The sequence below is a fragment of the Mustela putorius genome, unplaced genomic scaffold (assembly GCF_011764305.1).
Source record: "Mustela putorius furo isolate JIRA1106 unplaced genomic scaffold, ASM1176430v1.1 tig00000873_pilon_pilon_pilon, whole genome shotgun sequence".
Taxonomy (NCBI): domain Eukaryota; kingdom Metazoa; phylum Chordata; class Mammalia; order Carnivora; family Mustelidae; genus Mustela; species Mustela putorius.
In genome coordinates, this window is record NW_025421504.1 from 492,709 (window position 1) to 506,151 (window position 13,443).

The following is a 13,443-nucleotide window of genomic DNA, read 5'->3' on the forward strand; positions in this document are numbered from 1 at the left end:
CACTGCCCCAGAGCTGGACCAGCTGCACTCTCGAAGCAGCTCCTGTCCGCCGGCAGCAGGAGCGGGCAGTGTGCGAGCAGGCAGGGGCCTAAGACCTACATCATGATCATTTCTCTCTTTCTTTCTTTCTTTTTTTGCTTAAAAAACAGAGTATCTATAAGCTAATAATGTATTATTTGAAAATCAGGGAATTAACATTTTATAAGTCAGTCTTGAGTTTAAGCAGCTAAAATGCGGCTTTAAAGAGCTGTTCACAAGCCAACGGGAAGGAACACACGCTGCTCATCGAACACGATACGTAACGAGTCCGATGAAGCCACAACGGCAACATGGGAACAGGGTGTAAAGAAAACTTCGTCAACAGTCTGAGCTGTTCCGGACACTATTAAGAGAAAGTCCGTGGGCAGCATCAACACGTCTTTTCAAATTCCCACCCCAAACACTCAATCACAATGCATTCAGCAGTTCCTTCACTTGCAAAAGAAAATTGACCAATACATGGAAGGTAAATTCACTGACCAGTAAGTGAGGTCTTTTTTGATTGTCTTTTTTCCTTACCTAGAGGAGAGCGGTCCCAGAGGGGTTCTAAAGCAAGGCACGCCCCTAGGCCGTCTTTTCCTAAAAGCCTGCTCTATTAATTTGCTTTCAGAAGCAGGATCTATCCTCCAGAATGAGCCTTTGCCTGGTTCTTCCTGGGAACGTGGTACTTTGATGAAATAACGATTCAGAGAGAGATTGTGGCGAATTGAATTCTATGAAACATAAAAAAATACGTAGAATTCATATATTTCTTTGCTGAGAAATCAAAATGTGCCCCAGTTTTAGTGCCCTGCAAAGCAGAAACCTAGCACTCAGCCCCCTGCAGAGGGCAGACAACTTTAAAGGCAGCACTGTGCTGGAAGGAACCAGTCCTTCTCCCTTGAGTGAAGATGGGGCTTGGGGTGCGACCCTTCTGCCAAAGGGGGCCGGAGGCTGATGCACGGCTCTGGGAGCGGGGTGGCAGGGTGGGCACCAGGGGACAGGAGGGGGCCTGGGGAACAAGGAAGGCTGGGAAATTGACCCCACACGGAAGGAGGCAATTTCCACCAGGAAAAATGGCAGCTTTCCTTTTTCCCCAGGTAGGAAGCCCAGGATCATCACGGTCGTCACCTGGCCTTTCCTTGGGCCTCCCCCTGCTTAGACAAACAGAGCCAAAATAAACCAGTCCTTTAAAATATGAATCAATCCAGTAGCAAGTATTCCGCAAACCAGCAGAAGAGAAAAATGAGCGAAAGGCTGGGAAGTATTATGAACACCATCTTCCGGGAACAGCAATTTCCAAAATGCTTCCATGTATGTTTTTAAAATTTGACCCACAAAATTATCTAGTGAGGCACATACAAAAAATTTCTCTCTCAACCCCTACTCTAATCCTTCTATTACAAAAAGCTCGCTTGGCTCACAGTTCGCAGACAATTTCAGGAAAGTCCCCCACGGCAACCTGAGTTAACTCCTGGCAGCACACCTGATCCTGAGCCTTCCAGAAAGTCAGGAACAGCGCGAGGAAAGTCACGCAGCCACATCTTCTCATGTGTTTACACTAATGATTAAAATTCAAAATTAAAAAAAATTACACTAGTGAAGTCTCAAAATGGCGGTGACTCTGGGCTCTCAAAAAGCCACTTCTGCACTCCCCCCAATGAGCCTTCTGACAGAACCGTCAGCCACAGCCTGAGATGCTGAACTGCCAGAGGCGGCTCAGAACATCAAAATGCATCCAATTCTTCTCTACGGCCCATCTCGGGGATCGCTCAAGTGCCCCCCAGTCGTGGGCCGCGGAGAAGACCACGCCAGCCTGTGGGCGCCAGACGCCTCGCTGGCAACACGGAGGCGCAGGCAGCGCCGAGTCTGTTTTGTGGACCTGCTCACACGCAAACGCGTCCTGCGAGCGTTAGAGACTTACTCACATCACAGACCCTTACTGTGATGTCCTACCACAGGGTTTAGCTAACAACCAGTAATACGTTTCTATTAATCCTCCGGAAATCGAACTGTTACCAGTGCCTCCACCAGAGAGAGCCAACCCTCCCCCGAACCCGCGCAGATGTTTCAGCGTCTGGAGGGGAAGGCGGGCGGACCCCACGGCTGTGGCTCGAGAAAAGCAGACCCGGACTAGGACAGTACAGGGCCCTCTCCCTGCGGACAAGACAGTCTCTACGGCTGCCCAGGGAGGGGCAAGGGGGCCTCAGAAGTGGCCGCCCAGCCGCAGTTAAGAACGGGGGAGGTGAGGAGCCCGAAGGAAGGCCATTAATACTGTCACGTGCGTGTCGCGAGGAGGAAGAAGGGAAATGAGCATGGGGGGGTCTGGAGGCAGGAATCGCCCCCGCCAGGGGACTGGGGCACGAGTATTTCTTCCCCCTGGTAAAGGAGAACACGGGGGGGGGGGGGGCTGCGGTTCCAGGACCCTCGTGCCACGGACAAGCTGTACGCAAGTTCCCAGAAGGAGTTGGTATTTTTCTGTCCTGAAAATGGGACAGAACCTACCAGACACCACCACAACAGGGTCTAACCTCCCCTCCTTTCCCAACAAAGCCACAGAACAAAGAGGTTGTGATTTTCTGATCGACAAGACTAGAAAACATGCGTAAGTCGTAAGAGCTATCTAATGCAGACACAGACAGACTAGAGTAACTCTATTTCTAAGGTAATTTAAGGCCTTTATAATTTGATCAAGTCAAGCTACATACACTAAAATCACACGGACTCCGACTCCAATGATTCAGGGATTACCATACGCAGACAAAAGGCGGCTTATTATTCTTTAAAACAAACTACAAAGAAAAGGATCTGCGACAGTGAATACATTCTCTTCCCCAAGTCCTCCCGTACCCAAGGCTGTTTCCCAGAACCCGCCCTCCCTGAGCGCCAGCCCCTCCTCCCGCCTGTCCCCGCAGCTGACCCGACCCAGGGTGAAGATGCAGAGCGGTCACCGTCCTCCATGAACACCTCCAGCACTCCTGCCTCGACTCTGGTTTCTGCTTGTCCCAGTCACACTGAGTGCTCTACGGAGGACTCGTAAAGAAACTGATGAGAAGGAAACATGCAAGGTTCCTTCCAGAAGGAAGAGTTCAACGAGCAGAATGAAGTGAGCCCACAGCACTCCCTGTTTCCCTTTCAGAGGCCCAGAGGCCCAAAATTCAAATCTCCGAGTCATAACAAATACCTCACCTCTGGGCTGAGTAGAATTATAATTATAAATCATAAGAATACATTCTGGCTTAAATACGCAACCAAAGGAAAGAAATATCCCGTCTTTCCAGACACAGACCTTGTCTTTCCCTAGAGCTTCCTCTAGCCCCATCAGAAAGCTCTGCCATGAGCAGACAGTGCCGACTACCAGCAGTCAGCCGGAAAGGGAGCTGGGGACTTCCACCGGGTGCTCAGAACAGGCGTGCGGGGAGTGTCACCGCACGTCTCCCAGGAACTCAGACGTTATGCCTCTGCCTTCGGCTTGGGTCCTGATCCGAGGGTTGGGATCGAGCCCTGCACTGGGCTCCCGGCTCGGCAGGGGGTCTGCTTCTCCCTCTCCCACTCCCACTGCTTGTATTCCCTCTCTCACTGTGTATCAAATAAATCTTCGAAATATTTATTTATTTATTTATTTGTCCACTCATTCATTTATTTTTGAGAGAGCAAGGAAGCACGAGCTGGAGGGAGAGGCAGAGGGGGCGAGAACCCTAAGCAGATGCCCCACTAAGTACAGAGTCCAACAAAGGGCCTGATCCTACAACCCTGAGATCATGACCTAAGCCGAAACCAGTTAGGAGATGGTCACTTAACCGACAGATGAACCATCCAGAAGCCCCCGGAAATCCACATTTTAAAAAGAGGCTGTTTTAGGGGCACCTGGGTGGCTCAGTGGGTTAAGTTTTTGCCTTTGGTTCAGGTCATGGTCTCAGGGTCCTGGGATCGAGCCCCACATCGGGCTCTCTGCTCAGTGGGGAGCCTGCTCCCCTCCCCCGCCTGCCTCTCTGCCTGCTTGTCATCTCTGTCAAATAAATAAATAAATAAACTTTTAAAAAATAACTAAAAATAAAAAGAGGCTGTTTTAGGTGACAGTCTTGCCCCTACTCTCTGTGTAAAGAAAATCTAGCAAAGAAAATGAACCTGGCTCTTTTATGAAACAAGGTTGCAAAACGGAAAGGCTTTTTGTGTTTTATGCCAAGTGTGAGCAGTAGGAATGAGGTCTCACGCACGCAGACCTCCAGCACCGTCCCTCTGGGAAGGGCACCTCAGAAAACTCTCATGACAGAAAAAGGACACATGTGGGGTCAGGACTGGGACCGCTAAGGACCTCTGAGGACATAAAGAAACTGAGTGCATGTCCATAAATTAAAGGGAGGAGTGCAGCAGGAAATCTCTTCCCTGCTAAAACGCTGGAGCCAGGAGGTGGGAAATGTCCCAGGAGCGGCCCAACACGGGCAAGAGGCACACAGAATCACCCGTACAGACCGACCTTGTCTAGACAGAGAAGGCGACGGTGCAATGAAAACGCTGACGACAGCTGAACAGAGAGGGTGTCTGCCGCGCGGCACTTCTGTCTGCTCTTTCTGCTCACAGGCCGCTACGGAGTCCCTTCCAGCAGCGAGAAGCAATCACTGCACGTGCGGACCGCGCCTGACCCAACCAACGCCCTGCAAGATGGAAGGCGGGAGGCGGCCACCCCGGAGAGCCGGCCCTCGCCCTTCTGCCAGAAAACCAGGACGCCCGGAAGCAGCTGCCACACACACACGACCGTTCGGGAACACAGCGAGAAGGGATCATTCACAGTCGGGCCAGGCTTTTTAGGAATACTCATGCCCACTAAACTGGTGTTTCCAATCACCAGAATCCTGCACACAATGAGCTGAACAAAACCCTACCACACTCCTGAGGCCTCACCGGCCCACATGCAGGGGGCTTTGTCCCAGGCGCAATCACCAGACACGGACGCAGATTATCATCTGGTTCTGCTTCCTTTGTTTTACATTTTCTCTGAAGCACAACCTCACTGTTCTAGATTAAAGTATGTCAGTATCACCGGGATTTCTTGTCCAATGTGCTGAGAAATCTGTCACGTAGCTGGTATGGACGTGTTCTCCATACCCAGCATTTCCCTCGGCGCCAATGAAGAAATGCACCTAGCTGTGCACAGGGAGCCAGGCGGGGAGCAGATGTCCCAGGCCAGGAGGGGAAGCTGCATCTTACTTTGTACCTTCCACAATCAAAGACCCTTATATGACTAAAGGCCCCTTACAAAGGAAAAGTTCAGGGTTTGGCTGGTGGATTATTATTATGATAACATGTTTATATGTCTACAGGAGGAAGAAAAAGGTTTTGCCCTCATTAAACAGAAAGCGGCTCCTCCCGCCCCATCACTAAGTTAGGGTGACGGCTCACCAGACACATTTCTCAAAGGATCATTTACTCAGTAAGCCCGAAAGGAAGACTGTTGCCATTCCTTGTGACCTAAATGAATTCAAGAATTACAAATGAATGTTTCTTCTTTCATTATACTTTTAATACTCTGTATTTCAGATTTGCCCTTCCCATATTGTCTGAATTAGAGATGTCCTACTGTATGTCCAGTAAGCAGACACAGAGAACACAGACACACAGAAGAAAAAAAAACTACAGTGTCAAAGTTTAAAAACCAAACTAAATTAAAAAGCTGAACAAGGAAATATGCACTGCTTTTTCAAAGGTGCTCTGAGAAGGCCCAGGTTCCAGACACCCCAGGAATGATCTGAAAGCACGGTGTACAAGCAAGCAGGCGGGTTCCCCAATTTGCACAGGGCAGCACCACAGTTATCTGTGTCATGTACGGCCCAATGGGAGAATGTCTTTTGAAGAAAGGGTTCCTTCATCAGTCTGAACACCATCTCTGTATAGACTTCAAGAAGCGGAGTATGCCAGCAGATGCAGATAAGGAAGAGAGAAGAAAGCCTAAGTGCAGGATGGGCTGGGTTTTTAGCTTTCCTGTACTTCAGACACAGGGAGTTAACTGCAGTGGTTAAAGGGAAACCTTTCAAATAATCCACGTTTTCCCATCTGTGGGGACAGTGACCATAAAACTACAGGTTGAGGTCTGCTTCTAGAGCCACTATTCCTTCTGCTCTGCATGAAGATCAGAGCATGGGGACAGTGGCCTCCAACACTTCCTCCTCCCTGAGCCAAAGAGGGTCTCCCTCACCTCACTCTACCATTGCCTGTGCCCACGGTTTGGAAAGCAGCTTAAGTGTCCTCTTAGTTGCCAGTCAGCACCTACTGACACGTCACAGTTAGATTTCATAACAAACCGAAACGCATTTACCTGCCAGCCCTTGTCCGCTGTCCTGTAGTATGGATAATTTTTAGTGATGTGAGTATAAATTCCATTTAGAGTAAGTTGCTTATCAGGAGCCATCGTAATTGCTTGTACGATTAATTGTGCATAGGAATAAGGTGGCTTTGAATCATCCTGTATTTAAGTTAAAAAAGAAAAAAGAGATTACTGAAGTTATCAAAATTTTTACTAAATTTATTAAAATTCAGAACTGTTGGCGTTTTTAAGTGTTCCTACGAAATGCTTAGTTCTCCTTATTATGAAAATAATATCTGACTGAAAAGCATTTGGAAAGTTTATAGGAAGCAAATGGAAAGTGTACAAGCAGCATAAAAATGAATACGAAAATCACATAAGGAGAAACTCCACACAGCAAAAATGAAAAACGTAAGGAAAAGACAAAAGCTACTTAACCTCAGCTGAGTCCAGGGCAACACATGTCAAATCCCGGCCAGAGGCCTGTCCCATGGATCTAGCAACCAAGGGAACAGCTGGGAAGGCTCGGGGAGGAGGGAGCTGGGACTCCCTCCCAGGAGCTGCTGGGTCCTCAGGCACACAAGGGCCAAAGTGACAACCACTCAGAACCACCCTGTCCCACCAGCTGAGAAGCTCCTCACATCGGGAAGCCCCACAGAGGGGAGCACAGTATGCCAAACGCCGGGCTCCGACCCTGGGGTCTCAGGCACGCAGGGCTGCTGTGCGCCTGCTCCCGGCACACTCCGGGCCACGGGCGGCTCCTTATCACTGTGACACCTCAGAACCCCACATACGTGTGCGTAATAAGAAGCCAACTGTGGAGAGGGTACACCCCTGGCTGTGAACAGGAAAATGTACGAACCAACTGAAATGAACCACGAAGAATAATAGTGAATGCTAACAGGAAGCTGCAAAAGAATATATTCGAGAAAATACTTGTTACATGAGGTTTAAAAATGAGCAATTTAGACACCGTTGGGAATAAACAGAAACAGAGTAAAAGAAGAGACAAGCAGAGGACTGACAGACGAGGCAGGAAGACAGACCTGCCAAAGACAGGAGCATGGGCTGCAACTGCCCAGGCCACGCTCTGTCCTGAGAGCCAGCAGTGGGGGCCTGTCCCACACAGAAAGACGGAATCATCTACAGCCCCAGCATCCGACTGTTAAATAACCAGTATTTCCTGAGCACTTAGGCTGGGCTCTACCCCTTCTCTCCTGAGTGGACACACTCTGAGTTACACGAAAGGGGCAGGCAGACCAGCATCACTGGACTCTGCCCCAGGGACCAGGAAGAGAGGACGAAGCCCTCCTCACTTCACTGCTCTATGATGCCATTCGGTGAGTCTCCTCGTTACCCTTCTTTGTGCTCCTAAGAACTTTTTTTATTGAAAAATGTAGCATAGATAGGAAAGCCCATAATACATCTTTATCAGCTGAAAAGAAATTTTTATAAAATGAATGTCAATACAACCAACACCAGGTCAAAGGAGAACACAGCCCACATTCTAGAAGCTTCCCTGTGCCCCCTGAGCCCACAGCTTCTACTGTTACTCCTGACATTTTATAGTAATCACAGTCTCACTGTAATTAATTAGAAGTTTTATGATCTCAGAACGCATCCTGAAAAAACACAATTTAGTTCTGATTTTAAACAGGCAAATGGACACAACGGAATCGTACGTAGGGTGCCTCTCTGTGCCTGCCTCCCCTACCCAGCACCCCTTACATGCGAGGCTGCTGGCTGCAGGGGACAGGCTGTGGCGCATCCATCCCAGGGCCGTGCCACAGTCCACTGCACAAACACCTAACCCTGTATGTAGGTCGTTCAAATAATACTGTGCGTTGCTTATGTCTCTCCCTCCGCATGCGCCCAGGACTCTTCCACACCAGCAGCGACGGGGCATGACCGTCCCCTGCTTGATCGGACTTCTCCTACGGGGCATTTAGGCTGCTTTCAATTTTCTATTTTATATAAACTTATGTTTGAGATTTTTGCCATTTCCTTTAGACACAGTCCTAGAAGGGGCATTACTATGTCCAAGAATAAAAACCTGCACGGTCACAGGGTGGACCATCCCAAAAACATGTGTTCTGTGCTCATGTGCACTCAGACACAAGTGCACGCACAATCTTCCGTGTCTGTGACGGCAGGATGAAACCCCAGGAACAGTTTCCCAGGACACGCAAGATTCTCTTGTCCTCCACCAGCTCGGCTCCCAGCACCTGGGCCCACAGCACCACTGGGAAGCACCCAGTGCTGAAGGACCAAAAGAACTCAAAACCTCCACCCTAAGAATATGCTCAAAGGGGAGGGGCCCACAGCCAGGCATGCATCCACTCCAACGTGCACTTCTCAAAAGCCCTCCTGGGGATGTTCGCAGACCTGCAGACAATGAAGTGAGGACAGCTGGCTGTGTGATGGCCCCTGGGTTCTGTTTCAAGGCTATAAAACATTTACCTTTGGGCTGTCTCCACCAGAAGCTTCTTTTTCATTTTCTGGCTGCGAGTTGTCGGCCATTAAATTGAGGTCAGCTGGTATCACACGGCCCATTTTGTACCCAGAAGACCCTGCTCCCCGGGGACTCGATGGGCAGGAGTTTGCAGCACTGTGGACAGGAAAAGGTCACTGCTATCAGTCTATTATAGAACATATGTCGCACTGTGCTTCCATGACCCACTGTGATTCCAAGTACAAAGTAGGAGCATATCAGCATTTCCTATAAAACATGGCCTCACTGGTTCTCTGTGAAGTTTAGGATCACTCCAGGAAACACAGGGAAATCAGGTATCTGCTTCACATCTGTTATTTTACATAATCAGAAAACAAACTCTCAAAGGGGGTGGTGGCCCACCTGTTTCACCAGTGAGGAAACCGAGGCTTAGGATGGTTCTGGAACTTACCAAGAACACAGACCGACTTTTTTTTGGTGATGGCCCCAGGGCTCCAGGCTGGTAAAGGGACATAGAGCACATGATCCGCTGACTCCCTCCCCACCAAGGATATGGCCTCCAGCTACACCAGAAAGGTCAGGGACAGTCTGGAGAGAGAGCAAGGCGGCCAGGCCAAGCACAGGCAGCAGAGAGGGGATGAGGCGTGGACACGGACCCAGGTGGCATGAGGGCCGGAACCACATGTGTCAAGTCAGCTTGACGCAACACACCCCAAACACAGAAACAGGAACCTATTTTTCCTTTTCCCAATTATGTATGTATGTGTGTGTGTACGTATGTATGTATTAAAGATTTTATTTATTTGAGAGAGACAGTGAGAGACCGCACGAGAGGAGAGGGTCAGAGGGAGAAGCAGACTCCCCATGGAGCTCGGAGCCTGATGCAGGACTCCATCCCGGGACGCCAGGATCATGACCTGAGCCGAAGGCAGTTGCTTAACCAACTGAGCCACCCAGGCGCCCCTATTCATTTATTTTTAAAGTAAACTCTACCCCCAACATGGGGCCAGAACACACGACTCCACGATCAAGAGCTGCGCGTTTCATCGGCTGAGCCAGCCAGACACCCATGTGACCCATCTGGAAACACGTGTGCTGTTTTTCACCAGGCAGGGCTAGGGTGCTGCTTCTTGATCTCGGTGATGACTGAAGGCCATCCACACTCATCTGCGGTGATTTCCCAAACCACACATTCGCGCTTCTGCTCCCTTTTCTATGCAGGGTCAGACTTTAACAGAGAATGAGCCACGGCAGCAGAGGGGACGCCAAGGTAGGACAGACTTCTTTAAGAAGCCCATTGGGTGTGCCACAGTAGGTGCGGTCGGACCGGAGGAGCCGTGTTTGGAGGAAAAGACAAGTACTATGAATACACAGAAAATTTCTGGAAAAAATACCTAAGAAACAGGAGTTACCTCCAAAAACCTGAGCTCAAAGTAGGGGAGGAGAGGCAAGGGAAGGCGGCGACGCACTCTTGGCCCATCCACTCTTGCCAGGAACACGCAGGACCAAGACCCGTGCTCCCCGGACGGGGTTTACTTCCGGCCAGGAATGGCGCTCAGAGGACAGGAGAGAGGAGCAGCGGGACCGCACGGAACTCACACGTCGCCGTCGTAAAGACCGGTACTGTGGGAGCAGTGCTGACGTGGGGAAGGGGAGTGGCCCTATGGGCAGGAAGCTTGGTCTGGAAAAGCCAAGTGCACTGTGCCCATAAGCCGTGCACAGCCAGGCTCCCACGCTGCTGGCCGGTGAGGGCACGACCCGGCTCAACGCCGGCCACAGCGTGAGGGACAGGAGCGGGAGGACAGGCGCGGGGAAGACGAGAGGAAGACGGAGCAGAAGGTGAGAAGGGGCTGGGTCCGGAGCTGTGCCCCAGCCCTGCCATGTCTACACCACCTGTCCGGTGAGCTGCCTCCAAGGCTGCTGCGCCCGCTGTGGGCTGCCCTCCCACGGGGGCACACAGGGCTTGCTCCTGGTCCTCTGAATTCTGCGTACTTTCTCCCCATGCTGAACAACAGTGTGGCCAGGCGGTTGCTGGCCGCTGCCTCTCCACGGACACCGGGGCGACTTGGACCACACAGTCACGTGCAGACGAATTCAACCAAGTGGGGGACAGAGGCAGCGGCTACAGCAGAGTGGCTGCAGGAGGAGACGGAGGAGGGAGGGGCCTGAGGCCAAGAGCCGCTGCCACGCGAGACACCAGGCCTGGGGCCGCAGGAGCGGCAGCCCGTCCACGCGTCACTCCCTCCGCTTACGAACAAACCCGACACACAGTCATCTCCGGAAGGCCTACTGCTGATGCCGGTTTCTGAGACAAGAAACAGAAGCGTTCAGCTGCAAGGTGTAAGCCGGAGTCGCCAGTTCTCCGTGGGCCTCCCTGGCCCTGCCACCGGCGGCATCAGCCTGGACAGACACGACGAACCACCCCCACCCCCCCGCCTCCCAGCCGTGCCCTGGACAGACCTGGACGGTAGGAGCCAGACCCACAGAGTAGCGCGGTGCCCGCCAGGCACCTCCGTTTCCATCACCCCCTGCTAAGACCACTACTCCCCTCTCCTGAGCACCTACAGCACCCAAAGACTGGCGCACGCGAGCTCCGCCCCACCTCCCAGCAGAGCCCCACTCACCCACACGCAGCGATCTAACCTGCTCGAAGCACACACGTCCGCAGGGCCCCGAGGCTGTTCTCGACCTGCGCCTCAGCTACTGCTCTCTGAGTGCTCAGCACAACCTGACCACGGTGCTCTGGGTTCTGGCTTCTGCACCAAGCGTGTGCCCTGAAGCCGCCGACGCACCCAGCCTCTCTTACAACATCGAGGGGAACACAAGTCGGTCGCTCTGCTGTGCTCAAACTCATCAATCCAAAGCACAGGTCATCATAATTTTCATGAAGTTACAGCAAATTAAAAAAACTCAAAATGCAAATGCAAGCATATCTCAGAGTTCAGACCAAAATGGCTAATCACCTGCCCCTTCCACTGACACTCAAACACAGAGAGTCCATAAGGGAAGACCAGGAACACGAGGGAACTGTGTTTCACAGGCCGGAAACCAGGAGCAAAGGGTGTTCGAAAACTGAATGCCATGTGCAGCGCCTTCGACCCTCCCCACTCCCTTGTGTCCCCCCGGGAAGGGAGCGGCACTGCTGTGTGCTCCTGCCCCTCCTGGGACTCCTGGGACTTCTGATGACTTCTGCACCTTTCCCAAGGGAGGAGACGAGGAATGAAAATCAGGATACGGTTGTGGACATCCCAGCAAGCACGCCCCGCGCCCTGACTCTGTGGTGACCCCTGCCCACATCAGCTGCTGTACCTGATGGTTCCTGTTGGGGAGGGAAGGGGACTGATGAGGTGGGCCATGGTGTCTGGAATGTTGATGGTCAGGGGCGAGATGTGGGCCTGCACAGGCTTCACCGGGGACTCAGGAGCCTCCTGCTTCTCCCTCTTCTCACTGGACAGGGCAGTGAACGTGATCTTGATGTTCGTGCTCGGGAACCTAAACGTGCACCTAAAAAAAGAAAAGCCAACTGTCAGCACTAGTCAGCCAGACTGGACGATGGGGCGTCCCACTTGCAGCAGGAAACAGAGCCCAAGTGTCCCCGATGCTCCAGAGCGTCATCTTGTGTGGAGAAGCCATCAAGAACCCCACTTCCAAGCGCACCCCATGTGCTATGATTCAATGAATGAAACCACAAAGAGACATCTCATGACTTTAAAACACTAGTAAATGAATACGTTCTTACACCAGCCAAACCGAAGTATAAAAAAGCCTCAAACATAATTTAATCTGCATTACTTCTTTTAAAATAAACACACAAGTCTATTTCGGTCATTAAGCAACATAATTTTGTGGCGGTTTCTTAATTAAGAAAGAAAAATCATTCCTTTTGAAGAATCCTATCACCTTTTTTACTGAGCAAACAAAAGCCAGAGATATTAAATTCCAGGAGAAAAGGTTTACAATTCAATACTCTGGCTTGGGGCGCCTGGGTGTCTCAGTGGGTTAAGCCGCTGCCTTCGGCTCAGGTCATGATCTCAGGGTTCTGGGATCGAGCCCCGCATCGGGCTCTCTGCTCAGCGGGGAGCCTGCTTCCCTTCCTCTCTCTCTGCCTGCCTCTCTGTCTGCTTGTGATTTCTCTCTGTCAAATAAATAAATAAAATCTTTAAAAAAAAAATACTCTGGCTCATCTTTAATAAAGCTTCCTTGACATAACTGAAGTATATTTATTTAAAAAAAAAAAAAAGGTAATGCAAGCCAAACATCTTTAAAGAATAAAACTTAAAAATAGCCACAGACTCCTGGTCGCTGCCTGATCTCACATCCAGTTAAACAGCGCCTGATCTGTGTGTATATAAACGGCCAAACAAGCAGGTGATGGCCGTCGGCTGACCTCTCCATCTGTCCCCGGGCATCCGTCTCGGTGGTCAGCTCTGTCTGCCATGGAAAGATCCAGCACGTGCATGGAGGGCAGAGGTACCTCCCACTTCTGGTGACATCATCAAGGTGACTCTTCCCAGCACTCCAGTTGAGGGCTAGAGTTGTCACTTGCTGACCAAACCCCTCACCCAGAGCTTAGAAGAACCCCTAGGATGTGTAAGTGGACCCCCAGTTTACACCTGTGGAATTACAAAGTGCCCAGCTTCATATATTAAACAGGTAATTAAAACGAGCAGAT

The 13,443-nt window shown here is 50.9% G+C and overlaps 1 protein-coding gene across 2 annotated transcripts in view; it reads right to left on the reverse strand.

The window, feature by feature from the left end:
- FOXK2 (forkhead box K2) overlaps positions 1-13,443 on the reverse strand; it is a 69,174-nt gene that overhangs the window by 11,842 nt on the left and 43,889 nt on the right. For both annotated transcript variants that reach the window (XM_045085617.1, XM_004748636.3), the window contains exons 2-5: positions 12,081-12,275; positions 8,780-8,927; positions 6,332-6,478; positions 559-752 (exon numbers count right to left, since the gene is read on the reverse strand). In XM_045085617.1, coding sequence (XP_044941552.1) covers positions 559-752; positions 6,332-6,478; positions 8,780-8,927; positions 12,081-12,275 — 684 coding nt within the window. The remainder of the gene's footprint in view (positions 1-558; positions 753-6,331; positions 6,479-8,779; positions 8,928-12,080; positions 12,276-13,443) is intronic.